A 26,404-nucleotide genomic window follows, 5' to 3' on the forward strand; every position below is an offset into this window, starting at 1 on the left:
GTTATTAGCTGCCAGACTCAATTGCTGTCAGGAGTACTTTAATTCTACCAGGGGACCCAGAACAGAAAGCCCCGGGGACAGCAGAGGCGTGTGGAGGTGGAAGGGGGGCCTGCGTGAGTGTGCGTGTGTGAGGGCTCACATGGTGTGAGCGTGCACGCATGTGTCTTCGTACATTTTCTGTGGCTATTACTGAACACCACTGACGGCGTAAGTTGCAGAGAAAAAATAAATTTCTTTCTTCTAGTTCCAGAAGCTGGGAAGTCCAAGATTGAGGGGCTGCCTACGGGTGACCCTTGGTGTTGGGGACTCTGCAGAGTCCCAAGGCAGAGCGCTGCAGCCTGTGGCCAGCCAGAGCAAGCAGCCTGAGGTCACTTTAGAACAGAGCTGCTCCCTCAACCACGTGTCAGTGCGTGGATCACGAGGGGACTCACCCCCTCCTGGGGTCAGGGTCTTCACCCCTAAAACCTCTCACAGCCCTGCCTGGTCCCACCTCTTAAAATCTTGTATCTTGGATTTCAGCCTGAGTTTTGATGGGGTTGTGAGTTTTGTGTGTGTGTGTGTGACAGTGTGTGGATGTTTGTGAGTGTGTGTATGAGTGTATGTGAGCGTGTCTATGAGTGTGCATGTGTGTTACTGTATCAGAGATCCTGCCGTGGCACCCCTGGTGAACATGCACTTGGGGACCCTGGGACTAAAGGGGGCGCTGGTCTCTTCAGGGGTCTGGGACTCGGCCAGCGTGGCCTCCAGAAAACGTCCTCAGAGAGCTGACAGAAGTAGCCTCACTGTGCGCAGGAGGCCACGGGTGATCCTATCAAGCGATGTCCTATCAGGAGAGCCAGGCCCGGGGCTGCGGCCACCCTGGGCATCTGGGAGCGTCCTTTCAGGGTGGGGAGGGATCCTCCAGGGAGAGCTGGGGCTCTGGGGATTTCTCTGCCCTGTCATTGACTGATTCTAGAAACTTCCAGGGTCTGGAAACAGAGGACTTTCAACCAAGGGCAACAGGGGTTGGAATGTGGGACATTTTTACTGTCCCAGCTTGGTTTCCACAGGAGGCCCGCCCCCTGGGGACCTACTAGTGGTGCTTCCTGTCCACGGAACCGGGTATCCCTTCCTGGTGGCTCCCTGAGGGCTGTCCGTGGAGAGGCGGGAGCACTGTTCGGTTCCTTCCTCTCACGTCATCTTGAAGGAGGCGTGAGTGTCTCGGTGGGTGTGTTGGCACCATTTTCATGACCACGAGTTGGGCCCTCTGTGCTCAGGGACAGGCTCCGCATTGGTCCTAGGACACCTGCTCACCGGCTTTCAGCCTGGTGGGAAGTCCTGGGCTGACCTTTGTCCTTCCTCCCCGGACCTGATTCTGCATAGCTGGAAAGGCACTTAGAGACGGCACTCGGGTACCAGCGCTCCTCACTGATTCTGAGTGTGATCACTTTGATGATTTTTAAATGACAATACGGGGACACATGTTTTAAGAGAGAAGAGTAAATCCAGGGTTCACGCTGATATTTATATTCAACTAGATTTCAGGGGTTTTACTTAACCTTAATATTTTATATTGTAGCGCTTTTTTCTAACATGGAAAACCCTGATTCCTAACGGCACTCAGTGAATCTCTTATTATCACTTCTTGTGGGTCTTTTGTTCTTAGAATATGTCTCACTTGAAAATAAAGTAAAAATATTATTTTTGTAGTAATTTGGAAAAAAAATCCTTCTTTCTGTAGTCAGGCCATTGGCCTGAAATAGAGTTGTGTTTGCATGCTTTAGTATTTTCTATTTTTAGGAATCACAGTACTTTTTCCTTTCGATATGATTTTTAAATATGTAAAACTCGTAATTTATTTTTTTCTATTATAAATAGAGCTGGCTCATCCATTACTTCTTCAAGCTCAGGACTGTCTGTATGTGAAGTCTGTTGAGTTCTCCACGATGGCTCTGGTCCCACCACTTTACAAAGTCTGCTAAGGGCTGCCCATGAATTCTTGTCATCCTTAAGGAGGGAGGCTTTATTTTGCATCTCCCGTCCCATCATGGGGTTCTAATTGCTTGGGCAAGTGTATTGGCTGATGCCTGTAACACAGTGTTAGGCAGCAGGCATATTGATCTCTTCCTCCTCCTCCTCCTCCCCTCCTCCTCCTCCCCTTCTCCTCCTCCTCCCCTCTCCTCCCCTCCCCTCTTTCTCCTCCAACTCCCCTCTTCCCCTCCCCTCCTCCCCTCTCCTCCCCTCCCCCTCTTTCTCCTCCAACCCCTCCCCTCTCCTCCCCTCCCCTCTTTCTCCTCCAACTCCCCTCTTCCCCTCCTTCCCTCCTCCTCCCCTCCTCCTCCTCCTCTCCCCCTCCCCCCTCCCCTCCTCCCCTCCTCCTCCCCTCCTTCCGTCCTCCTCCTCCCCCTTCCTCCCTTTGCTCCTCCTCCTCCCCTCCTCCTCCTCCCCTCCTCCTTCTCCCTTACCCCTTCTCCTCCTCTTCCTCCTCCTCCCTTCCTCCTCCTTCCTTACCCCTCCTCCTCCTCCCCCTCCTGCTCCCCTCCTCCTCCTCCCCTCCTCCTCCCTTTGCTCCTCCTCCCCTCCTCCTACTCCCTTACCCCTCCTCCTCCTCCTCCTCCCTTCCTCCTCCTCCCCTCCTCCTTCTCCCCTCCTCCTCCCCTCCTCCTCTCTTTGCTCTTCCTCCTCCCCCTCCTCTCCCTTCCTTCTCCTCCCCTCCTCTTCCTCCCCTCCTCCTCCCTTTGCTCCTCCTCCCTTTACTCCTCCTCCCTTTGCTCCTCCTCCTCTCTTCCTCCTCCCCTCCATCTCTCCTCCTCCTCTCCTCCTCCTTCTCCCCTCCTCCTCTTCCCCTCCATCTCTTCCCTTCCCCTTCTTCCCTCCTCCTCCTCCTCCTTATACCCTCCTCATCTCCCTCCTCCTCCCCTCCTCCTCCTCCTCCCCTCCTCCTCCCCCTCTTCCTCCCCTCCTTCTCCCCTCCTCTTCCCCTCCTCTTCCCCTCCCCTCTTCCTTCTCCTCCTCCCCTCCTCCTTCTCCTCCCCTCCTCCTTTCCTCCTCCTCCTCCTCTCCTCCTTTTTCCCTCCTCCTCATCCCCCTCCTCCTCCCCTCCTCCTCAACCCTTTGCTCCTCCCTTCCTCCTTTCTTCCTCCTCCTCCTCCCCTCCTCCCCTCCATCTCCTCCCTTCCCCCCTCTTCCCTCCTCCTCCTCCCCTCCTCCTCATCCCCTCCTCCCCTCCTCTCCTCCTTCTCCTCCTCTCCTCCTCCTCCTCTTCTCCTCATCCCCCTCCTCCTCATCCCCTCTTCCTTCCCTCCTCCTCATCCCCCTCCTCCTCATCCCCTCCTCCTTATCCCCCTCCTCTTCCCCTCCTCCTCCCATCCTCCCCTCCTCCCTTCCATCTCCTCCCTTCCCCCTTCTTCCCGCCTCTTCCTCCCCTCCCCCTCCTCCCCTTCTCCTCATCCCCCTCCTCCTCCTCCCTTTTCTCCTCCCCTCTTCGTTTCTTCCTCCTCCTCCTCCCCTCCTCCTTCTTCATTTGCTCCTCCTCTCCTCCTCCCCTCTTCCTTCTCCCCTCCTCTCCTCCCTTTGCTCCTCCTCCTCCCCTCCTCCCCTCCTCTTCCCTTCTCCCTCCTCCTCCTACCCTCCCCTCCTCCTCCCCTCCTCCTTCTCCCTTTGCTCCTCCCCTCCTCCTTTCCTCCTTCTCCTCCCCTCCTCCTCCTCCCCTCCTTCCCTCCACCTCCCCTCCTTGTCCTCCCTTCCCCCTCCTCCCCTCCTCCCCTCCACCTCCTGCCCTCCTCCTCCTCCCCTCTTCCTCTCCCTCCTCCCCTCCACCTCCCCTCCTGGTCCTCCCTTCCCCCTCCTCCCCTCCTCCCCTCCTCTCCTCCTCCTCCCCTCTTCCCCCTTCTCCCCTCCTCCCCTCCTCCCCTCCCCTTCTCCTCCCCCTCCTCCTCTTCTATTTTTCTTGTCCTCTTCCTTCTGTTGTCCTTCTCCTCTCTCTCTTCTTCTTCCTCCTTCCTTTTACTGATGTTAGCTGTGATGTCTCTGGTGTTTCCTCAGCAGTGAGACCCTGGAAATTGACCTTTGAGCTGATATGGGGAGATGTGTATTTATGTTAAGGAAATAGCCACTATTTTTTTATTTGATTTGATTGTGGTTTTTAACTTGAACTGTTCTGGGCCACTTGTGGTTTTTTCTTTTTCTTTTTGGTACCAGGGATTGGACCCAGGGTGCTTACCACTGAGCCAGACCCTAGCCCTTTGTTTTATTTTGAGACAGGGACTTGGTAGGTTGCTCAGGCTCTCTCTAAGTGGTTGAGGCTGGCTTTGAACCTGTGACGCTCATGCTTTAGCCTCCTGAGTCGCTGGGGTTACAGGCGAGCACCTCAGTGCCTGGCCATTTGTAGTTCTTGATGTCCCCTGGAGGACCCCGGGTGTGGTGCTTTGCTTCTGTGATCTGAGCCCCAATGCAAAGGAGCAGCACCACAAAACAGTTACACACAGGAGCTCTGGGCTCTTCCGACCTGGGCTTAGAACCCTAGCTCTGTCTGGACGTGGGTTTCCCTTCCCCGAGAGCTCCCTGGTTCTGAGCAGAGGTGGGAGAAAGCCAAGTTCCAGTTTGCGTTGTGTTTAGGGACTTGGGCTTTGCATTTTCCAGGAACCCAGTAGACATTCCCTTTGTGCAGTTCCTGTGTGTTTTGTAACCTTTTATTTGTGCTCTTCAATTCAGGCTCCTTAGTATTGAGACAGTGGACACCCAGGTCTGCAGAGTGGGTCAGTGCAGGAGCAGCGAGGAAACTTTGCTGCTCACCACCACATGACCTCTTGGAGGTACCCAGGATCCCCAGGGTTCCCACGTCCCGTGACCCTGGCGTTGAGCTCTGGGGCTGGTTGGAGCTGTCTCTGACCCATTGCTCTTTGCAGTCCCACTAAACATCAGGTGGCCTGTGAATATGTCCCAAAGACATCTTCAAAACCGTATTATATTTGGTTTTGTAATAAAAACTGAATTGTAATAAAGGTGGCTTTTGCTTGTGGGATGAATGCAGTACCAGCTGTGCAGAGGGTTGTGGAGGAAAGTCCTGCAGGCAGAACTTCTGTCAAGCACCGAAGGGGACACGGTGGTAGCTTGACCCTCAGCAGCTGTGAAAACTCGCACTCTGACCTGATGCCCCAGTGGGGCCAGAAAAGAGGAAACGTTCCCTGGTGACCACTGGAGCTAGGTCTTTGAAGATCAGTCAGACAAACACGGGCCTCAGGACCCCGAAAACTCAATGAAACCATGCAGCCCAGATCTCTGGCCTGGTCATGCTCCTCAAGGCTGCTGGGTCCTATGCTCTGTCCACAAGCCTTAGGTTCTCAGCAGTTCCCACTCCCATGGCTGTGGTTCTAGACACTCCCAAAGAACCAGATCCAGCAAGGGCTCAGACAGGGGAGTCACCGGCATCCCTTGCAGCAGGTGGGCACAGAGAAGACAAGGCTGACCTTCCACCTACACCAGTCCTCCTGTGCAGCTGCTCTCTGGGAGAAGGCCCAGGGCCCCTTTAAGGATGTGTCTGGTGGCACAGAGAAGGGACCCAAAGCCTCCCTGTGGACTCCTGAGCACAAACCGACCCTTTAGCCTGAGGGAGCAGCAAGCAGCTCCTCTGTCCCACGTGTCCATGTCTTGGCTGCGGCATGGTCACAGCTCTGACAGCTACGGACAGCAGGAAGAGCGAACAGGGAAGGCTCGCGAGCTCTCTCTCTGTGCTTTGCACTTTCCAGGGCCCCAGTGGGCACCATCCAGGAGGCCCGTTTTGCAGATGAGGTGATTGAGGCATAGAGGGTGACAAATTTGCCCGAGGCGTAGGTAGGTATGGCCCGTCTGATTCCATGAGGCCTCTCCTTGACCACCCCCCTGCACCTGTTTATCCTGGGCTGGTGGAAGGGACGCAGCTGAAGGAGCACCCAGAGTGCAGAACCAAGGCACTGTCACTGCTTGGGTGTCCCAGCATGACTCCTGCTGGCCTGGGCCCTGAGGGAAGGACCAGCCAGTGCTCAAGTGATGTTTTAGGTGCTGAAGGAAGTGGGCCTGTCACCTGCTAGAACAAAAAGCTGAAGAGGACACTGAGTGTGCCCTGGAGTTAGCTGAAAGCTCTAGCTTCCTGATTTAGCTCAACAGCCAGCTCCTGCCGACCTTCAGATGATGGCAATAAAGACGAAGGGCAAGTAGACTGAGAAAGCAAGTTCTGGAATCATCACTCCGAGAAGTCTGGACGTGAGGTAGCAGAAGATTGGGGACCAATGGCCATTTCAGCAGGAATTAACTGTGGCCCCAAGATGCACAAGACAGAGGCCCAGGAGGCTCTGTCCCTCAGGACGGAGCCAGGGAGCTGCAGGCCTGTCCTCTAGGAGGCACCCAGAGGCCAGGCTGGGTGGTCAGGCCCAGCTTGTGGTGGGACCTGGCTTCCCCATTCTCAGCCAGGCAGCCGTGACGTGGGGAGTTCAGCTTGGGGAGGTGGCTTCAGGCTGGAGGAGCCGACTCCAGTTTGTCCTCCTGGCTCTGTCCCCTCTGGCACATCATGAGTGTCGCAGTGAAGGGCACCAGAGGCCAGTTGAGCAGGAGCAGCTGTTCCTCACTGGGAGCCACCAGCTCCAGGCTGTGCTCCTGCTGAGCTGTAGGCACGTGCCAAGCAATTAAGTCGATTGGGTTCCAGTGCCCCTGACCAGGAGCTCGGGCACCCTCACAGAGCTCTGGGCAGTGCCAGCTAGCTTGGCAGCTCAGAGGGCACCTGGCGTCCTGCCCCGGGCTCCTCTCTGCCTGGGGGTGCCTCTGTGCATTTGGAGGCATCTACACAGGGAGCTGATTCTCTGCTCTGAGGTCTGCGTTTACCACCAGCCACCGCTCACGGCGGGGACTACCATGGTAACTAAAAGGGTATCTGAAAATGAAATGTCACTTTTCAAAATCTTCTGCCGTGATGGCACAGGAAACTTGCTCTCCGTGTAACTCACCAAGACGACCGAGAAGCTTGGGGGCACAGGTGTGCTGCGGCGTGTGCGGAGGCAGCTGTAACCCAAGTCACAGGGCGTGTGAGCAGTGTGCGGCTCTGTGCAGCTGTGTGGTGTCCAGGCAGGAGGACCACGCATCTGACCTGGTGCGTGTCTGTCTGGGTGTCTGTCTGGAGCCCAGTGCTGACACATGTGTGGGAGTCCAGGGCCAGACCTATGGGTGACGATGTGTCTGAGGTCACCGCCCCAGGCGAAGATACTCCCAGATGTGGACACTCCCCAAGCAAGGACACTCCCAAGGCATGGCACTCCCAGGAGTGGACACTCCCCAGACGAGAGCACTCTAAGATGAGGACACTCCCAGGCGTGGATGGCACTCCTCTCAGACCAGAGGCTGTGAACAGTGCTGACATCTTGCCTGGGAGGCACCTTCTGGGCCCAGCAGTGAGTCGTGAGGCCCTGTCTGCCTGTTGCCACCTACAGATGTCCCCATGCCCCACTTTCTCAGAGGAGGCTCTGTCCATGGTGACTGGGCCTTTGTTTGTGTCCTGGCCACACTCCCTGCACTCCCATCTCTGGAGATGCCACGTGTTATTGTAGAGCTACTTTAACTTCAAAATGGAACCCAACAGAAAGAGTCCCGAGGAGAGGCTGTTCCCATCAGTGTCCATGGGCACCTGTCATTCTACCGCTGGCCCCATACGGGCCACACAGCAAATGCACCTCAGAGTCATTCCCCAGTGGGGAGATCTCTCAATGCAGTCCTGGGAGGGAGGGGATAGGTGGGGACCGACAGCAGCAGAAATAGGCAGAGCTGAGGGTGCCTGAGCCCAGCCACAGGACAGGGCCAATCAGGGGTGGTGTCGGAAGAGGTGACCGCTGAACTGAGTCGCCACGGCAAGTAGGTGTCAGCCAGAGGTCAGAAAGAGAGGACTGTCCGCTTGGCGACGTGGAAGGGCCCTGAGGTCCCACACCCTGGTTGGGTAGGAGCTGGTGAGGGGGCGCTGTCCTTGGATGCCCTTGCTTTGTTTAGGGAGGGTAGGATGGCCTCGCAGTGGACTGTGACTGTGTCCTAACCCCGGAGGTTTGGTGTCACTCACTCCGTAAGGTACTCACTTGGTTTCTGGGGCTCTCTTGATGTCACTGTCAAGAAAACTGACGCTGGGCGGTGCTGGGCTTTCCCGTGGGCCGCAGTCAGCTGGTGGCCCCTGGGCCCTCTGCAGAGCCCGGGGGGTGCGAATGGAAAAGTACCTGCCATGTGAAAGCCGGTCCCAGAGGGCACTAGGGGTTGTTGTGTAATGCCCGCTGTGACATTGAGGTCTTATTAATAACTAAACATCTGTCACAGCCACCACCGTGTTCCTGGTGCCAGGACTGTGCTTCGCGCCGCTGTCCTGGGGAGCGGAGGGCGGGTTGAATTATTTAGACGGCTGACTCTGGGTAAATAACCACCCCAGGCTGTTTCCTGCAGTAAGTTTCTGTCACCTCCTTGCAGAGCCCCAGTGTCCTCGCTGACGTGCCTTTGATGTGCTCCCAAACCTCCCTGAGACCACCGCCCTGGACCCCCGATGCGGCTGCCCGAGCAACCTGGAGAGGGGAAGCCTGAGAATGAGCAAAAGGGGGGCCAAGGAGCCCCCGAAGGGGCAGAGGAGCCGCCGCGGAGCCAGGCCCCCGACTTCCCCACCTGGCAAGTCTCCCCCACCCAGGACCGGGCTTGGCTGGCAGCCTTCAGGCGGGGGGAACGCAGGGTCCAGGAGACAGACTCTGTGCCAAGCATGCCTGGGCGGGGGTCCCCAGGGCGAGCTGTCCACAGAGCAGTTGCTGTTCCTGGGGCTGACGGTGGAGTGGGCAGAGGGAGGGTCTGCAGCCTGGCATGGTAGGGGTTGCTGTCTGGTAGGACTGAGCACGGAGCAGCGGGTGCTGGATGGGCCTCCCTGCATGGCTTCTGCCCACCTCCGGTCACCCAAGTGTATGCTCAGCCTGTCCTCCAGGAGGAGAGGGAGGACCAGACCTCGCAGTCTGAGGAGGACCAGGCTCCCGCCAAACTGTCTGAGCCCAAAGGAGTCCTGGACACATGCCTTGCGGCCCCCAGTGCAGAGCGGGCCAGCCCAGGGCGAGAGGTGCTGTCTTTATAAGCCACAGGCTGCCCTGGGTTTCCATCTCGCTCTTTACCTTCTCCTTGGAGACACTCGGGCTATAAACTTTCAAGAGGAATTTCAGCCCTGGGGGTTTGTGTAGGAGGAACTGTGGTCTGTGTGTTTTCTGGCCCCAGGAGTGGTCCAGGGTGAGTCCTGCAGCTGCCTCCCGAGGCCATCTGGAGGCGATCTCTCTCCCCGCTCTGGCCCCAGCTCCAAGTGGTGGGTCACAGTGCTTACAGTGGGGACAGTGCATTTAGGTTTATGGAGCAAAAAGGAAGTGGAAGGGTTTTTGGTGGCTACACTGATTTCTCGAATGTTCTCCCAGGCACTGGGGGCTGCCTGTGGGCTCAGGCGCAGGAGGCAGGGAGACCCTACCTGAGCCTGCTCGGGACACTCCTTGCTTGGGAAATCTGGGTGGGAGCTGGTGACCAGGGCCCTGGCTGAGGGCACGCTGGCCAGGACTCTGGGGAAAGTTCTGGAAGAAGGCAAGAGCAGCTGACACCATGCCATGCCCCAAGGATGGGCTCAGAAAGGTTGGCCAGGGGCCAGAGGAGGACCTGTCCCAATTCACCCTTCTAGGAGAGGACCCCAGGGGGACACTCGGACCAGTCTAAGAGTGAAGTTCCTTACAGGTGTGCGTGGGGAGCAGAGGAGTGGGGCCCTCCTCCGCCTCAAGACCCTGGTCTTAGGTTCCACTTTGGGAGCTACGAGGCTGTTATTTAAGGGCTGTGTGTTTGTTTTAGAATCAAGTTGTGTTTTATTAAGGCTGAAAGTCGGCGCCTTTTACAAATGGATCCCCCTGCCTCCTGGACCAAAAGCACTGACCCAAAGCAGAGGGGCCGATTGAGTGGCCAGACAGGTGGGGGGGTGGACAGAGGCCTTACACAGAGGGCAGGGCCTACAGAGGTGGGACCCTCCCACCTCCAGCCTCCCTCTAGCCCCTCTCCTGTCTGTCCACTGAAGGACAGCAGACTGCCTTCCTGTCTTTGCTAAGATGTGGCGGGCTGGCTCTCTGTCAAGGAGGTGACCTTGGGTGTGGCCTCCCTTTCTTCACCTTCCTCTAGAGCTGCACAAGGGTGCAGAGGGGTCAAGAACTGGCTCTGCTCTAGGCTGTGAGGAGATAGCTCCTTGGCTTGGCATCCTGAGGGACGTCCAGGACTCTGGGGCCTGTGGATCTTAGGACGAGGTCTGGAAATGACTCAAGGATGGTCAGTAAGGACAGGAGGCCACCTCGAAGAGTCTCTAGGGAGCAGGGAGACACAGGTAGCACAGTTAGGTAAACAGTCGGCCTCTCTGGCGCTGCCCAGCCCAGTCTGGAGGAGGCTCTTCTCCTATGGGGAGAAATGGATGCACACTATTGATACAGCAGCTAAAAATAACCCGTGTTCCAAACAAAGTGTTTTTAGTATTTAGAAATGAAAACGTGTAGACAAAGCACGGATGGAGACTGCATGAGTCACAAACTGCTGACTCTGAAGCAATAGAAATCCAGAGAGAGTTCCTTCTCCCTCTGCTTGTCCCTCCCACCCCCATTCGGAATAGCTTATAAAAAGAGTGTCCCTCACAAGCAGGACCCCAGACTCCCCTGGGAGTTACGGTCCTGCACAGCAGGGGCTGAGATCGCCCGGCTCTCACTACCGTTCATGGAGCTGGCCTCCTCATGAGGCCCCTTCATTTCTGCTCCTGGTGCGATTGTTCCCAGGCCTCGGCAGGAGCAGGGACTTCCAGGCCCCGTTGACCCGGGCTCTTCCCTCCCTGGGCTCTGCCCTGCTGGACCTCAACTCTGCTGAACTCTTCAGCCCGGCAGGGCCTGTCACTGAGCCCTCGCCCCAGGAGCTACGCCTGGGGGGCACACCTTGGGGCGTGGTAGCAGGGTGCAGCAGTGGTGTCCCCGTCCACACTGTATCTCAGGCTGGCCTGCTGGCCCCTGGGATCAGGCCCCCACCCCACAACAGTGCTCAGCCCAGCCTGCGATTTTGCCTTCTGCAGTTTCCAGCGTCCAATGTCACCTGTGGTCTAAAAACATCACCGTAGCACAATACGGAACAAGCTTCGCGCTGATCACACGCGCGGGTCCAGGACGGCTGCCTTGTCCCTGTGGAGTACGTCAGAGGGGAGTCAGAGAGAACTGCGAAGGCCGTCTGTGATGTGGAGGACCAGAGAGGCCGCAGCACGGTCCAGCCCAGTCCAGAAGCTTCAGAACTCGGGAGGCTGCAGCCTGAGAGCCTGGCGGGTCCTGGGGTCCAGAGGCTGAAGAAGCTGATTCTGAGGTCCCAGGGCAGGAGAGAGGTGTCCACACTGGGGGAGAAGGTTGTCCACGCTGGGGGAGAAGGGTGTTCGTGCTAGGAGAAAGAAACGAGATCAGGGGTGGGGCATGTGAGTCCCTTCCTCCTTGATGTTTTTCTTCAGGGTCCAGTTGACTGGGCCGTCCACGCACAGGGAGGGCAGATCTTCTGTCCCCATGCACAGACTCCCCTGCCTGTCCCTCCCAGGCTCCCTCAGACGCACCTAGAGATGATGCTTCTGGAGCCTCCGGCTTCTCTCCACTCAGCCAGGCTGAACGTGAAGCCACCGTCACACACCCTGTGCAGGAAGAGGCTATGTGGGGTTCCGTGCCCCTGAGGTTTGGGGCACCCACGGGGCCTGGCACACACCTCCGTGCACAGGGACTACTGGGTTCGTTCCTCTCTGAGCACTTCCCCGGCAGCTCCCGTTGCCATTCCTGCACCACACGGTGAGAGGGTCCCACTGCCCCCAGCCCCCACATCCGCAGCCTTGGCCCCAGCAGGGCTCAGTGACCTGGAGGCCAGGTCACCGCCCCTCCCCAGCAGGACTGTTCCGCTCCAAGAACCTTCTCATTCACAAGGAAAGCTGGACGGGGCTGAGGCTCCCTGGGCTCCCTGCCCTGCCTTTGTCATTGTCCCTGCCCACCAGAGTGCAGGAGGGCCTCCCAGTAGAGGACCTGTGGGTGCCTGGCCGCTGTCCCCCCTCTCTTCACAGCCCTGCTCCATCAAGGGTGTGTGTCCCTTCTGCTCTCTCCGCCAACGTCTTTTGCTTCCCCAGCACAATCATTCTTCTGCCGTCACCTGCTTTTTGAAACCTGCATCATGTTCTTGAAGCTTTTGGAAAAATCGCTGTTTGCTCTGTTTCTCAGCTTTCACCCCCGGCTCATGCTCCCCTCCCTGTCATGTGGCTTCTGTCCCCATCTGTCCCGTGGTCCTATTCTGGAGGGACGGAGGAGCAGGGCTGGGGCACAAGGGGATGGGCCAGGGAGCAGTGGTAAACATGGAGCTCTCGGTCACAGCAGACAACATATGCTAAGTCAGAGACCTTCAGAGAGGGCTGGACGTCCCCGGGCTCCTTCCTGCTGCCCTGGCCAGCTTCCCGGAGACCCCACGGGCATGGCCTCTGTGGCCACCATCCCTGCAGCAGGCAGGCTTGGCTCCACTGCGGCAGCCACACCCTTGCCCTCCCTCGTTGGCTGGGGCCACTCCCTGGATCTCAAGGGCTCTCAGGGAGACACCTCAGCCTCCTCCCCTCCTGGGGTCCTCTGATCCAGTCCCTGGAGATCTTCCCTCGACTGGGACCCACTTACTCCACGTGGCTCTTCTCGGGCCCCATGAGCCACACCGAGGATCCTCAGAACATCAAGATAAATGAGCCTCCTGGCCAGTAAGATTCTGATGATGCTCCCGCCGTGCGAGACAGACTGTGGATCACACCACATGGGGAACCCCGGAGATGCCCCACAGCGAGGAAATGGCTGGTCTTGTTTAACTCTGCTTTCTCAAACAAGGTCTGGGCCTGGGATGCGGGGTGCCGGTGGGCAGGTGTGTGCGAATGACTGTGCCGCAGAGTCAGGAAACGGCCTGCCAAGGGTCCCTCCAGGGACACCCCTAGTTCTCAGGTGGAGGCAGATATCAGGTGCGGGTGTGTCCGGACCCAGTGAGGGTCCACATTCTCCGACCATTCTTTGGTGTGTGGGCTCCATGCCCCACCGTGGGACAAATCCCTTCCCTACGCAGCTCTGGGGACAGTGGATCAGCACCCACCTGAGTTCACATGTTAGGATCAATGCAGGCTCAGGGTGCACCCAGCACACACCAAGGGACCCATGAACGCGTGCGTGGGTGCACACAGACAGGCGTGCAGCCCTGGGGGACCCAGCCCTCCACTTAGGAAATGATGGGATGGTGCCGAGGGCAACTCAAATCAGCACCTTCACATCCAGATGGGAGTTCGCTGCTGTTAATGCGATTGCCTCTGACCCTGGCTGCACTCCGCGGCTCATCGCTAGCACCCTTCCCATCGCACCCTGATTTTTTCTGGCCCCTACTGATGTCGGCTTAGGTTGCACGGCTCTCTCTCCCTCCTCCCTCTCTCCCTCTCTCCCTCTCTCTTCCCCTCTCCCTCCCACTCCCTCTCCCTTCTTCCCTTTCCCTCTCTCTCCCTCCATCCCCCCTCTCTTCCTCCCTTCCTCCCCTCTCTCTCCCTCCCTCCCTCCCTCTCTTTCTCCCTCACTCCCTTTCCCTCTCCCTCCCTCTCCATCTCTCTCCTCCTCCCTTATATTTGAAGTCACATAGCGAGGGGGAGAGAGGACACAGGGTCAAGAACAGTCTTCAATGAAGCTATTCTGCACGTGCAGCGGGTGTGACCCTGAGCTCCACAGAGGAGCACACAGTGCTATCCACCAGGGGTGTGTGTGTATGTGTGCGTGCATATGTGTGCCTTGTGTGTGTGCATGTGTGTGTACACGTGCATGTGCATGCATGTGTATGTGTGTGTGCATGTGTGCATGTGAATGCATGTGTGCGTGCATGTGTGTGTGCATGTGTGTGCGTGTGTGTGTGCATGTGCATGCAGGATTGTGTGCATGTGTGTACATGTGCATGCGTTTATATGTGTGCATGCGTGTGCATGTGTGCACATGTGTGTGTGCAGTTTCCTCCACTGCAGCCCCTCTATCCTCCACACCACCATCATCACACGACAGATGTGTATAAATCACAGATTTACCAAAATCTTGGGAATAAATGGGGAATTTCAATGTAGGGAAAAATTGTAATGTACCAAGAAATCTTCTGAGACTCAGAAGAAATACTTCAAGAGTTTTCTTTTTATGCATGCATCCCTTTGGCAGTCTCATGAGACCTGTAAATTATGTTTTCAAATGTATAAAACAGAAGGCAACAACAACGGAAATCAATCATACTGAAAAACAGTCCCCAAATATCAAACAAAACAAACTTGTGACATAATGACCTGTGTGCTTCTTTGTCGAGGCACTAAATAGTGAGCCCTGGTGGAGGGCACGGCGACGGTCCTCCACCTTGGGTTCTGCAGTGGTTCGTAAACAATGTTCTGGAATGAGTGCGTCGTCTCTGTGTGACGGGAAGGCCTCCAGGGAGGTCCAGTGCTGTCCTGCCCTGAGCCGCCTGGTTTCTTCCATATGGAAGGGACAGCTGGACCCAGAGGTCAGTGGAAAGGAAGGTTATCATTCCACCTCCACTGGAGACCCCTTGGGTTCAGCCTCGGTCCTCCCTGCGAGGGGTTCTCAGCCATGTTCCCTGCACAGGGCAGCCCTGCCCTCTTCTCTCACCACCAAAGTGTCTTTGTCCCAAGGACGTCCCAGGACAGAGCTCCATCCCACTTGGTAACCTGTTTCCTTACCACCAGAACCATTCCCTCTGACCTCTTCCCCACCTGGACAAGCCATCCAACGCTGTCTACCTCAGCAGCAGGCCACAGAGATGGTGTTCTGGGAGAGACTCCACCGGTGCGTGGCAATTCTCCCCTCAGCTGGTATTTGATTGAAGCCTGAGCTCAAGTCAAGGGACTTTGGGCCCCAGGGCAGGACATCTGTCCCACTGCTTAGAGACACGAGGCTTACGAGCCAAGCTTTGTGGGCAGAGGAAACTTGCCAGGCTCCAGGCTAACTAACTCCAGGTTAACTAACTCCAGGTTAACTAATCCAGACTAACTAACTCCAGGTTAACTAACTCCAGACTAACTAACTCCAGGTTAACTAATTCCAGACTAACTAACTCCAGGTTAACTAACTCCAGGCCAACTCCAGGCGGACGGGGAGACTCTGCTTGGGGAGACCCCATGTCGAGCTGTTTTCCGGGTGTGAATAGGAAAAGCTCCGACACTTCTGTGGTTTAACCCTGGGGCTGGACCGGGAAAGAGGAGGGCATGACACGGGAGAAATGCAGGAGGCTTCCCTCCATTTTCTGGCCAAAAGTTGGACAAAAAAGCACAAATTGGAGAGGAGGTGAGAGGACCTGGGCTTCCACTCCTCTGACCCGGCCCCCAAGGGTGCTGGGGTGAGTACCAAGGACGGGGCTCTGGCTTCACCCTGGGAACCGGCCCCACAAGCGGCCTCTGCCCAGCTCAGCGTGGAAGAGGAGGGTGCCCCCCGGGGCTCACTCAGTCCCTGGGGCAGAGACCCTGGAGGAAGAGCAGCTCTTCTGCCCTCGGAAGAGAGCACGGGCGTAGAGGGCAGCACCAGGCCTGGACAGAGCCCAGGGCCTGGACAGAACGCACAGCCTGGACAGAGCCCGGTCATCTCTAGCAATCTGTGCCCAAGAGGGCGTTGAAATATTGACGGTGGATGCCGGGCTCCTGAGAGCATTTCACGGCCGAGAAAGAGGGTGATTGACCAGCCCTGGACCCCAGCAGTGGAGGCCAGCAGGACCCCATGACCAGGAGAGAGAGCCGCATCCACCGACAGGTTCCTGGGGTCAGAGTGATGGACATACAAGCTCATCACTCTCCTGCTACAGATTTTTATGCCACCTTTTAGGGAAAGGCATAGGTGGGGACACAAGATGAGACTAAATATTTTATAAGTAAACTTACAAAATAGTTATAAAATTTACAAACGTATGAAATCACTCTGGATTTGCAGAGAGATCGTGGCTGACCAGGAGCCCTGAACCCAACACTCGTATCCCCTGTGTCACGCGCGTCACAGTCCGGGACCAAGTCCATATGCGGCAGCGGCTAAGGCTCAGCTCTCCTCGGGTCCCCAGGACCTCCTCCAGGAGGGGGCACTCTGCTGGACCCGCTTCTCCCCAGGAGACTTTCCTTAGTGTCGCTGCCTGACGCTTTGAGGAGCACAGGCTGCAGGGCCTGCAGCGTATTCCTGTGTTGTGACCTGTCTGATGGCTGTCTCCTGGTGACTGTAGCATGGGCTTGGGGGACAAGGCCACAGAGGTGAAGTGCCAATCTCACCTGTCACCTGGGTGCAGACCATCAGGGTGGATTCTGACCTTGGTCACCGACAGAGGTGCTCATTGGGTTTCTCCACTGCGAAGTTGTCATCTCCCCTTTTCCTGCTGTAGTCTTTGACAGAAGACATTATGCACAGACCATGTCATGGTGGGGATGTGAGGGGTCCCCCGAAAGCTCACGGTGAGATGGGTGCAGGAAGGTTCAGGGGAGACAGGACTGGCCTGAGATCTTACCCCATCAGTGCCCTAACCCCAACAGGGCTTAGCTGGGCAGTCCCTGAGGGTTGGGTTGGCAGGGGAGGTGGGCTGGGGTGTGGCCTGGGGTATGTATTTTATATCTGGCGAGTAGCGTCCCTATGCATGCCGATCACCATGTGGGCTGCTTCCCTCGGCCACCTTCTCCCGCCATGATGTCCTGCCTCACCTGGAGCCCCGAGGAATGGAGCCACCCTCGGATAAAGTTTTCCTCCCCTACAATTGTTCTGGTCGGGTCCTTTGGTGATTAAAACAGCACACTTAAGAAGCAGAGCTGTGGGGCTGGGCTGTGGCTCAGAGGAAGAGTGCCTGCCTAGCACCGGGGAGGTGCTGGGCTCCATCCTTGGCAACGCACAGAAATAAATCAAATAAAGGTATTGTGTCCATCTGCAACTAAAAGCCCCCAAACAAAAGCAACTAGTGCTTTAAACAAAAAAGAAAAAAAAATGGATGCTCTGCTCCCCTTCTGCGAGGCGGAGTGCCACGGGGCGTCCCCACACAGGTGTGAGTCTTGTCTCCCCTCCTACCTCCTTCCTTTTTCCATCGACATCAGCGTGGACTCGCGCCTGTGCCATGATCCCATACAATTTCATTCCCTTTCTTGCTCAGAACGCTGTGCCCGTGGCCCGGGAGCTGCGGGCGCCCATGTATTGAGCATCTTCTCTCTTTCTGGCACCATGAGCTGCTCTGGGCTCGTCCGACCTGTTTCCTGCCCTGGGTTCCTTCGCTGGAGATCGTGTCAGAGAGCCAGACCTGGTGCCAGGTGTGCTGTGGCTTCTGGGCCTCCTGGGGGACAAGCCAGAGACTCCCCGGCCCACATGTGTCTGAGCGTGTGCCTGTGTGTGGTCACCTGTGGTGTATTGAGCTAAGCGTACGGAGGCCCCCCCCACCCACCACGGAGGATCCTCTGGGCGGCTCCCCTGCTCTGCCCACTCCCTCTCTGACAAGGAGCACCCCGCTCCCTCCAGCCATCCGTGTGCTCCAGGGCAGGGTGCGTGTGTTATGCCACCAGCGCTCTCTCAGGCTCTCAGGAGACAGTGGTATTGACTAAGTGCCTGGCAGAGTCCCTTCGCTTTTGCTCCTCCCACTTCTAGAGCACCAAAGTCAGCACTTTCTCCTGCCCTCTGCAGGGAGGTCACTCCACATCCGTAATGCAGATGGATGTGTCACTCTCCGCATTCCTTCTGGGGTCCAACTGACCTTCCGAATGACTCTTCAAATTTGCATACATAAAGGTCCACTCTTTGCTGGAGTCTAGAGGGTTTTGACAGATGCCTTTCGTCACGCGCCCACAGGCACAGCACCGTATAGAGAGCGTCTCTGATCGGAGTGCCCCTGCATTTGGCTTGTCCAGCCCCCCACCCCTGGACCCCTCTTGACCACTGGTCTTGTGCCTCTGGTTCTGGGTTCCCCGGGGTCATGTGGGGAGCAAGCCGTGGGCTCTTCTCAGACTGGCTTTTTTTTGCTGATGACCCCCCCTCATTCTCTGCCTTGTCTTTGGGAGACCTCATTTCTTTTTGTCATTGAATCACAATCGTCTGTAGACATGCCACACACTGTGTGCTCGCCACACACTGTGTACTCACCGCCCACTGGCTTCTGGGAGGACATCGTGGTTTTCCAGCATGGAAGGCCACAGTCAGAGCAGTGGACACTTGCAGGCATGCTAGTGGGGACACCCAGTGAGCGGGGGCACACCTGGGCAGGACTGCTCTCCTGCAGGACAACGGCTGGCTTCGTGAGATGTGTCCCACGCTGTGCATGCCCGTCAGCAGGCAAGCGCTCCTGCTGCGTATGTGGTGGTGTCTCGCTGTGGGGTGTGCGGCGCCCCGTGACATGTTTTTAGGTCTCTGTTGCTTCCATCTGTGTATTTTTCTTTGGTGACGTGTGTGTTCAAACCTTTTGCCCAATTTTCCCAATGGGCTGTTTTCTTATTTCAGAGTTTTAAGATTTCTTCTTATTTTGACAATGATTCCTGTAGCAGGTGTGTGTTTTCTGGTGATTTCTCTCCCAGTCTGCGGTTGATTCTGTCTCCTAACACTGCTGATCTCCTCAGGGGTGGCCCAGTGCTGGTCACTGCTGGACATCTTTCATGGACGGTGCCCCTGAGCTGATGGGCTTGATCACCAGCACAGATGGGATTCATTTGGAATCTTAAGAGACTTGTGCTTTTACTTTGTTTTGTTTGTGTGTAAGTTCCAATGACTTTTTTCTTCATCCTGAGACAGGCTTTTTAACAAACGGCACTGGGAAAACTGGATGTCCATATGTAGAAGAAGGATATTTGGTCCCTACCTCTCACCCTGCATAAACATCGACTCAAAGTGCATCAAAAAACTAGGAATTAGACCAGAACCTCTGCAACCACTAAGAAATGACACAGGGTCAACAGTCAAAATGTTGGCACAGGTTTCAACTTCCTCAGCAAGACCCCAGGAGCTCAAGAAATAAAACCAAGCAGTTAATGGAACAACATTTAATTCAAAAGCTTCTTATGGTGAAGAAAACAATCAAGAGCACGAAGAGAAAGGGTACAGAATGGGAGAAGATCTTGGCCAGTTATTCTTTGGACAGGGGATTAAATTCCAGAATTTATAAAAAATGAAAAAATAACCACCAAAACAGAAGAGAAAAAACACCCAAACAAAGCAAAAACTTATTCAATAATGGGCCAAAGAACTGAACAGAGACGTTTCTCAAAAGAAGAAATTTAAATGGCCAAGAAATGTATGAAAAAATGTTCAGCATCCTTAGCAATCAGGGAATGCAAATCAAAACTACATTGAGATTTCATCTCACTCCAGTTAGAATGCAAATCATCAAGAATGTAAATCACCACAAATGCTGGTGGGAATGTGGGGGGACAGGTACATTCACACATTGTTGGTGGAACTGCAAATTAGAATAGCCACCCTGGAAAGCAGTATGGAGATTCCTCAAAAGGTCAGGAATGGAACCACCACATGACCCAGCTGTTCCACTCCTCAATCTTCATCCCAAAGAACCCAGATTGGCATACTCCAGTGATAATCTGATTTTTTTTACATCCGTACAATTGCCAAGTTGTGGATCTACAAATAGATAAGGAAAATGCAGCATATGTACACAAGGGAATTCACTGAGCCACAAAGAACAATGAAGTCATGTCACTTGCTGGTGAGTGGATGGAGCTGGGGAGCATCGTGCTAAAGGGAATGAGACAGAGCGAGGACCTCGAGGGCCAAATGGTCCACGGACAGCGCGTCCCACCGCCATGCCTCCTCTTCTGTGTATGACTATGAGGCACCAAGTAAGACAGTAACAGCAGGACGGTCCATAGAGCAGAGCAAGGGGGCCAGGGAGGGAGGGACCTGCCAATTTCTGTGGCTGTACAGATGAGGCACAGTGAGCCCCACTGTCGGGAGTGACAACACGCACCAGTACCAACAAGGCATGTGAGAGCCATGCCAGCATGGGTCCCTGTGAGTCTCCCCTCACTGGCATTACCGGGAGTCGCGATCCACCTTCTGGTTCATATTTATCTTTAATCAATTAGAACTTTCCCTCAGGCTTTTCAAACAGACCCCCTCCTACCGTCGTGGTTCTTGAGAGTCCTGTAGTTCTGAGGCTGTGTCTGGGTTCCTTGCTGGTGTTTAACTGTCACTCCACAGTCGGCCCCGTGGGGTTCTGCACTCTGTGGAGCAGAGTGTCATCTGGCTGGACCTTCCTGTTCTGCTGCCCAATGGGCCTCCCTCTCCTTGGGGCCTCCCTGGCTTTGGTGTGCTTGCTGCATGTCCTCCTTCTGCCCGTCTCACGAAGGCCTCATGCCCGGCATGCTCCACGTCCACCCACGGACACCCTTTCTCAGCTTGCTTCTGCCCCCTCCCCAGGAGCAGGCTGTGTCTTGGAGACCCTGGGCAGCGAGGGGTCAGTTGCGTGCACATCCACCTGTTGCTGTACAGGGTCAGCTGCTGCCCAGGTAGTGCAGGCACAAGGGGTGTAGAGAAGGCCCCTGGTGGGCGGCACCCTCTCTGCTGCCAATTTTTGTCAACGTGTTTGCACAAATTTAAAAGTGAGACCTGGTTTGTGGCACGTTGTGACCCGTGTTTGGCAGCCTCTGGCAGTGGGAATTTTGAAAGAACTGAATGGATGGTGCGGTGCCATCTGCAGAGATCAGGCGACGTTTCTGGTCTAACTGTGGCATCGACTCAGATAACTCAGGGACAATATGTACCCCAGTGTCGTCCGTTTGGTAGGCACCCCGTAACTGTTGGCTCTTTGTATTGTCATTAGCTGAATGTATCTGTTTAAGGTTTAACCCTCTGATATAGCCTTTGAAAATTGTCAGATTATCAGAGAAAATAAGAATTAACTTTATTCATCAGGGTTGATGATGACCCAGGGTTGTCATAGTAACTTAAATATTTTAATGGCACAATGAATAAAACAAATGGGTCCTCACACCTGTGAAGTCTGATAGACCTGGAGACCTCTCCTTGCTCCATGCCCTGGGGCAGGGAGAAGAACAGGGCCTCCAGGTCACCCTGGAGGAAGAGGAAGAGCTGCCCCCTAACTGCCCTACTCTGGAGGGTGTCCAGCACTTTAGCAGCATTCCATTGGCCAATCCGGTCACCTGGGGCCAGGAGATAAAAAGGGCCCTTAGATCAAACTTCTAGCAGATTCTGCCACTGGCCCCAAAACAGGAAATTCTAATTTTTAAACATATTTTGGACAATATGTCAAAATCGATTTTATTTAAATTATCTTCACATTTTTCAGAGAGGTAATAATCCTAGCCAATATGTGGGATGGCAGAACATAGCAAGTAAAAATGACTCAAAAGCAAAATGGCTTCAGTATTTTGTTCCACCAAGTACATTTCATAAAGGAGGGCATGTATGAAAGTAAAGAAGCATTTAATTCTAAAATGAAAATGCAAAGTCCTACAACCCCACTAAGTACACACCGACCAATAGTGAAAGAAAATAATTTTAAAGAAGAATTGAATCAGAGGTTGATGGTATGAGTCAAATCCTTTCCTTCATTCGCTGGGATTGCTTCTGCTGCTCAAATAGAAGGGAGAATATTTAATTCAAAACTAGTTTTTCCAGCGATTTTTGCTTCTGGACAAGAAGGAATGACATAAATTGGATTTGTCCTCCTACCTGAAGCAAGAGCAATAGAAACTGAAACACGGTATGAAACATTGGGTTTCTAGACATTACGCTAAGGTAAAGCAGAGCAGTGAGAACTCAGTGCTGCCCACCTGCTACCTGAGAGGGGTCCGTGGGCCTCAGCTCAAGGAGGGGAGTGCAGACATGCAGAGCTTCAAAATTCAAGAAGTCAAAGTGGCAGAACTCCAAGGAGACAGAGCCACGTCTACAATTACAGCCGGAGGCCTCACAAACATGGTTTGAACAACACTATCATTCAACTCGACATGACCAGAACTAATGTAATATTCCACTCAATACAGAATACATATTCTTTGTATGTAAATATGGAACATTTATAAGGCAGATCATATTATGGTTATAAATACATAAAGTAACTTCAAAAGACTCTGAGCCACTCCTGGTGTACTCTTTGACAGACACATATTTAGAAAAACTGATGAATATTTGAGACATAAATAATGTACTCATATGTAAATTACAAGTTAAAGAAGAACTTAAAAGAGATACTGGAAAGTATGTTGTTTGGAATGAAAATTAAGAATAGAACATTTCAAAATTTGTTGGTTGCAGCTAATGCAGCACACAGAGGAAAATTAATAGCAATGAATATAAATAGAAAAAAGGGAAAGGTTTCAAATTAATAATATAAGCACCCACTTTTAAGTCATTAAAAAAAGAAAATACATCCAAACCATGTAATAGAATAATAAAGGCCAGAATAAAAATCAACCAAATAGAAAACAAAAAACAATACTGAACTTAATGAAACTAAGAGCTAGTTCTTTGAGAAGTTCTAGAAAATTGACAAACCTCTACCTAGATTGATCATAAAAAATAAAGTCATGAGTATTGATATTACACATTCTTTTTTTTTAAATTTTTATTGGTTGTTCACAACATTACAAAGCTCTTGACATATTATATTTCATACATTAGATTGAAGTGGGTTATGAACTCCCAATTTTACCCCAAATGCAGATTGCAGAATCACGTCGGTTACACATTCTAAATATTAAGAATAATGATAATAGAATATTGTGAATAGCTTTATACCAACAAATCTGATAATCTGGATATAATAAATTCCTTAAAAGACACAAACCAGGAAGGCCCACTCAAAAAGAAATATATAACCTAATCCTATTAAAAAAAATAAATTTTTAGTTTAAAACCTCTCTATAAAGAAAAACTCCAGAGCCAGATGATTGCTCTGGTGAGTTCTGCCTAATAGAAATACAAAACTCCCGTTTCTCTCCTCCTTCCCCAGGGGACTCACTAGTTTACATTTTATTTCTAGGGGTTTACGTATCCTGTATGTGAATGAATCATGCCACGTGAGGTCTTTTCTGTCTGGTTCTTCCACTTCACATGACATATTCAAGGTTCATCCATATTTTATCAGGTATTCATTCTCCATCCCTTTATTTGGCTGATTAATATTCTGTTTTGTGGACATGCCATTTTTGTTTATCCACTCGTCAATTGATGGACATTTGGGTTCTTTCCACTCTTTGGCTCTCATGGACCAGCTGCTCTGAACATTCATGCACCAGTTTGTGTCAATGTATGTTTTCAGTTCTGTGAGTCTAACCAGAGGGGAACTGCTGGGTCCTGTGGTGATTCCACACTTAACTTTTGAGGAGCTGTCAGACTGTTCTCCAGATGACTTTCTAGCCTGCCTTCCCATCAGCAATGCAGAGGTTCATGATGTTTCCGCATCCTGAACACCCCTGCCATTGCCATCCCGGGGCTCCCATCTCAGGGTGGTTGGTTGGTACTGCTCCAGTGACTAATAATGTTCCACATCTTTCATGTGCAAACTGACCATTTGTATACCTTCTTTGGAGAAATATCCATTCAAATCCTTTGTCATTTTTAATTGGAGTCCCTTTTTGTTGTTGATTTGTAAGAATTCTTTATATTCTCTCTATTAGACCATTATCAGATATATAACTTGCAAATATTTTCTTCCATCCTGTATTTTTTTTTAACTTCCTTGGTAGTATTATCTGAGTCACAAATTTTTAAGTTTTGTTGAAATCCAATTTATCTATTTATTATTTTGTTTCTTGTGCTTTCTGTATCATATTTAGGAAATTGGGTGAGGTACCAATTTATAGCTTCAGCTCTCACATTTAAGTAGGATCCGCTTGGAGTTAGATTTTGTATGTGGTATGAGGTGGGTGTCCAAAGTTTGTTCTTGTGGGTGTGGATATTCAGTGTCAGCACCTGTTGTTGAAAGAACTATCATTTCCCCCATTGAAAGTTCTTGACCTCCTTGTCAAAAATCGTTGACCAAAATGCATGGGTTTTATTTCTGGACTCTCCATTCAATTCCACTGATAATTTCTATCCTTATTCCAGTGCCATTCTGTTTTGATTACAGTTGTTTTATTGTAAATTTTGAAGTCAGGATGTGTGAGTACTTCATTTTTTTTTCTTTTTCAAGATGTTTGGCTATTTCAGGTTCTCTAGGATTTCCATATGAATTTTAGGATTGACCTGCCCATTTTTGTGCAAAAGCATTTAGAAATCTGATAGAGATTCCTTGGAGTGTGTAGGTCCATTTTGGGGAATGTTGTCCTTCATTGTTCTTTAGACATTTCCTTTAGCTCTTTGAACATTTTAAAATAGCTGATTAAAGTCTTTGGACAGCAATATAGGGGCTTCCTCAAAGATAGTCTCTGTTGCTTTTTTATTTTCTCTCTGTGGACCACATGGGTCACACTTTCTTATTTCTTTGCAAATCTTGTCATGTTTTGTTGAACAATGGATGTTTGGACTATTATAAAAGGATAACTCTGGAAATTAGATCCTCCTCCCCAGGTTCATTTCTAATTATTTAGTTATGTGTCTAGTAACTTCTCTGAATTGCATTTCTAAAGTCTGTGTTCTCCTCAGTCATGTGCACATACTGATATCTCTATTCTCTTATCTTAGTAGTCGGCTAATGGTTGGACAGAGAGTTCCTTAAACTCTTGTGAAGCTCTGCAAGAAGTTAACCACTCTGCCTTAAGCTTTGCTTCTGCCTGTGTGGGTCTTGAGGATCAGTCGGAGGTAACCTAGAGCTGTCTCAGGTCCTTCCTGAAATGGTCTCCGTCCTGGGACCCCACATTGTCTTCTAACACCCCCAGGCACAAGTTGGGGTTTTTCAAAACCTTTTCCTCCCTGAGCATTTCATTTCTGAGGCTGTCCTCAGATACTTTTTTTGGATTGGTCTGTAGTTTCCCCAGACATTACCCTTGGCTCAAGCTGCCCTCATGGGAATGTTAGCCAGCCAAGGCTCTCAGCCAGTGACTCCAGGGTCAGGGCTCCGGCGCTGCTGAGTTCCAGGTTAGGTGTCTATCAATCATGCCCATTGGTCATGCTGTTCTTCAAGGGTCAATCAAACAGATTAAACAATTACAATTCTTTGGGAATGGTGCCATTCTGGTACTAGCATGGAAACATGGGGGGGGGCATTTTCAAGGTGGTTGCTAATCTGGGGAGCAGAAAATAGGGTAAAGGAACATGCCACACACGCCTTGTCCTCGCCGAGATCCAGCCATTTGTGTTGCTGCAAGCACCTGGCAGTTTCCAGAGTTCTAAGGAGATGGAATGTGACCACTCTTCCATCTTTTCATGGCTTTTATGTAGAGATGGAATTTTGGAGCTTCTCTAGTTTTCATGGATGCCATTGCCATTTCAGTTGTGCAAACTGTTCTTTCCTGCAAGCAACGCGCCATTTTTCTCTGTCTGCTTTTGAGATGTTTTTCTTTGTTTTAGTTTCCTCATCAGTTTATGATGCGTCTCAGCATGAATTTCTTCAGACTCATGGGTTGTACGAGTCTCCTCAGGCTGTAGATTCATTTATTTCTCATAATTTGAGGCATCTTCAGTCATGATGTCTTCAAATGCTTTTTTTTTTTTTTTTAGTCTCATTGTTGGGACTTTTGTTCTTTTAAAAAGTATCCTCCCTCCGATCCTGGAGCATGAGTTTATGATGGCCCCTTGAAAATGCCTGTCAGGTGACTGACATCCATGTCAGCTTGGCACTGACATGTGCTTGGTCTCTCCTCCCAAGCATGTTCAGATTTTCTTGGTTATTCATATCATGAGAATTTAGGGTTATACTTTGAGTATTTTTATGTGTGGCTCAGGGTCTTTACACACCGTGGACAATGTTACTTTTTGTTTGTTTGTTTTATCAAGAAATCAGCCTGATCGGAACTTAAGTTTGGGCCAATTTTATGTTGATTGTGGTTCTAAAGCCTTTGCCGTGCTCCTCCGATGGCGGTGTAGGTGGGTTTTATGTGGACAACCCCATCGACTAGCGTGTCAGTGGCTAGTTTGGTCCCTCGGCTAAAAAAGATGCAAGTTCAGTTACCCCAACCCCCTTATCCTGTCTGCAGCTGACGCAGTTGTCAAAGGGACAAGAAAAGGTAGCAGAGAGAGAGGGAGGGAAGGAGGAACGGTGGGAGTTCTCCCCGCTGATTGGGGGCTGCTGTTATTTGACTGAAGAGGAAGATTCTCCTTCCTCAAAGTTTTAGCCTCTTGTTGGCCCTCACGGCCACCCCACTTCTGCTGCTGTGGGTTCTTTGGGGGCTGGGGTACAAGAGAATAGAGAAAAGGAAAACAGCGCCTCACGGGGCATTTCCACATCCTGAGTGAGTGCTAGGGAACCACGT

At 52.5% G+C, this 26,404-nt stretch overlaps 1 protein-coding gene across 1 annotated transcript in view; it reads left to right on the forward strand.

Annotated features, from left to right (window-relative positions):
• The first annotated feature begins 8,521 nt into the window (after positions 1–8,521).
• The window catches only part of Caln1 (calneuron 1), a 312,054-nt gene continuing 294,171 nt past the window's right edge, over positions 8,522–26,404 (forward strand). The window contains exon 1 of the mRNA XM_026400459.2: positions 8,522–8,644. Within this exon, the coding sequence (XP_026256244.1) occupies positions 8,522–8,644 (123 nt within the window). The remainder of the gene's footprint in view (positions 8,645–26,404) is intronic.

Source organism: Urocitellus parryii, chromosome 9, assembly GCF_045843805.1.
Source record: "Urocitellus parryii isolate mUroPar1 chromosome 9, mUroPar1.hap1, whole genome shotgun sequence".
Lineage (NCBI taxonomy): Eukaryota > Metazoa > Chordata > Mammalia > Rodentia > Sciuridae > Urocitellus > Urocitellus parryii.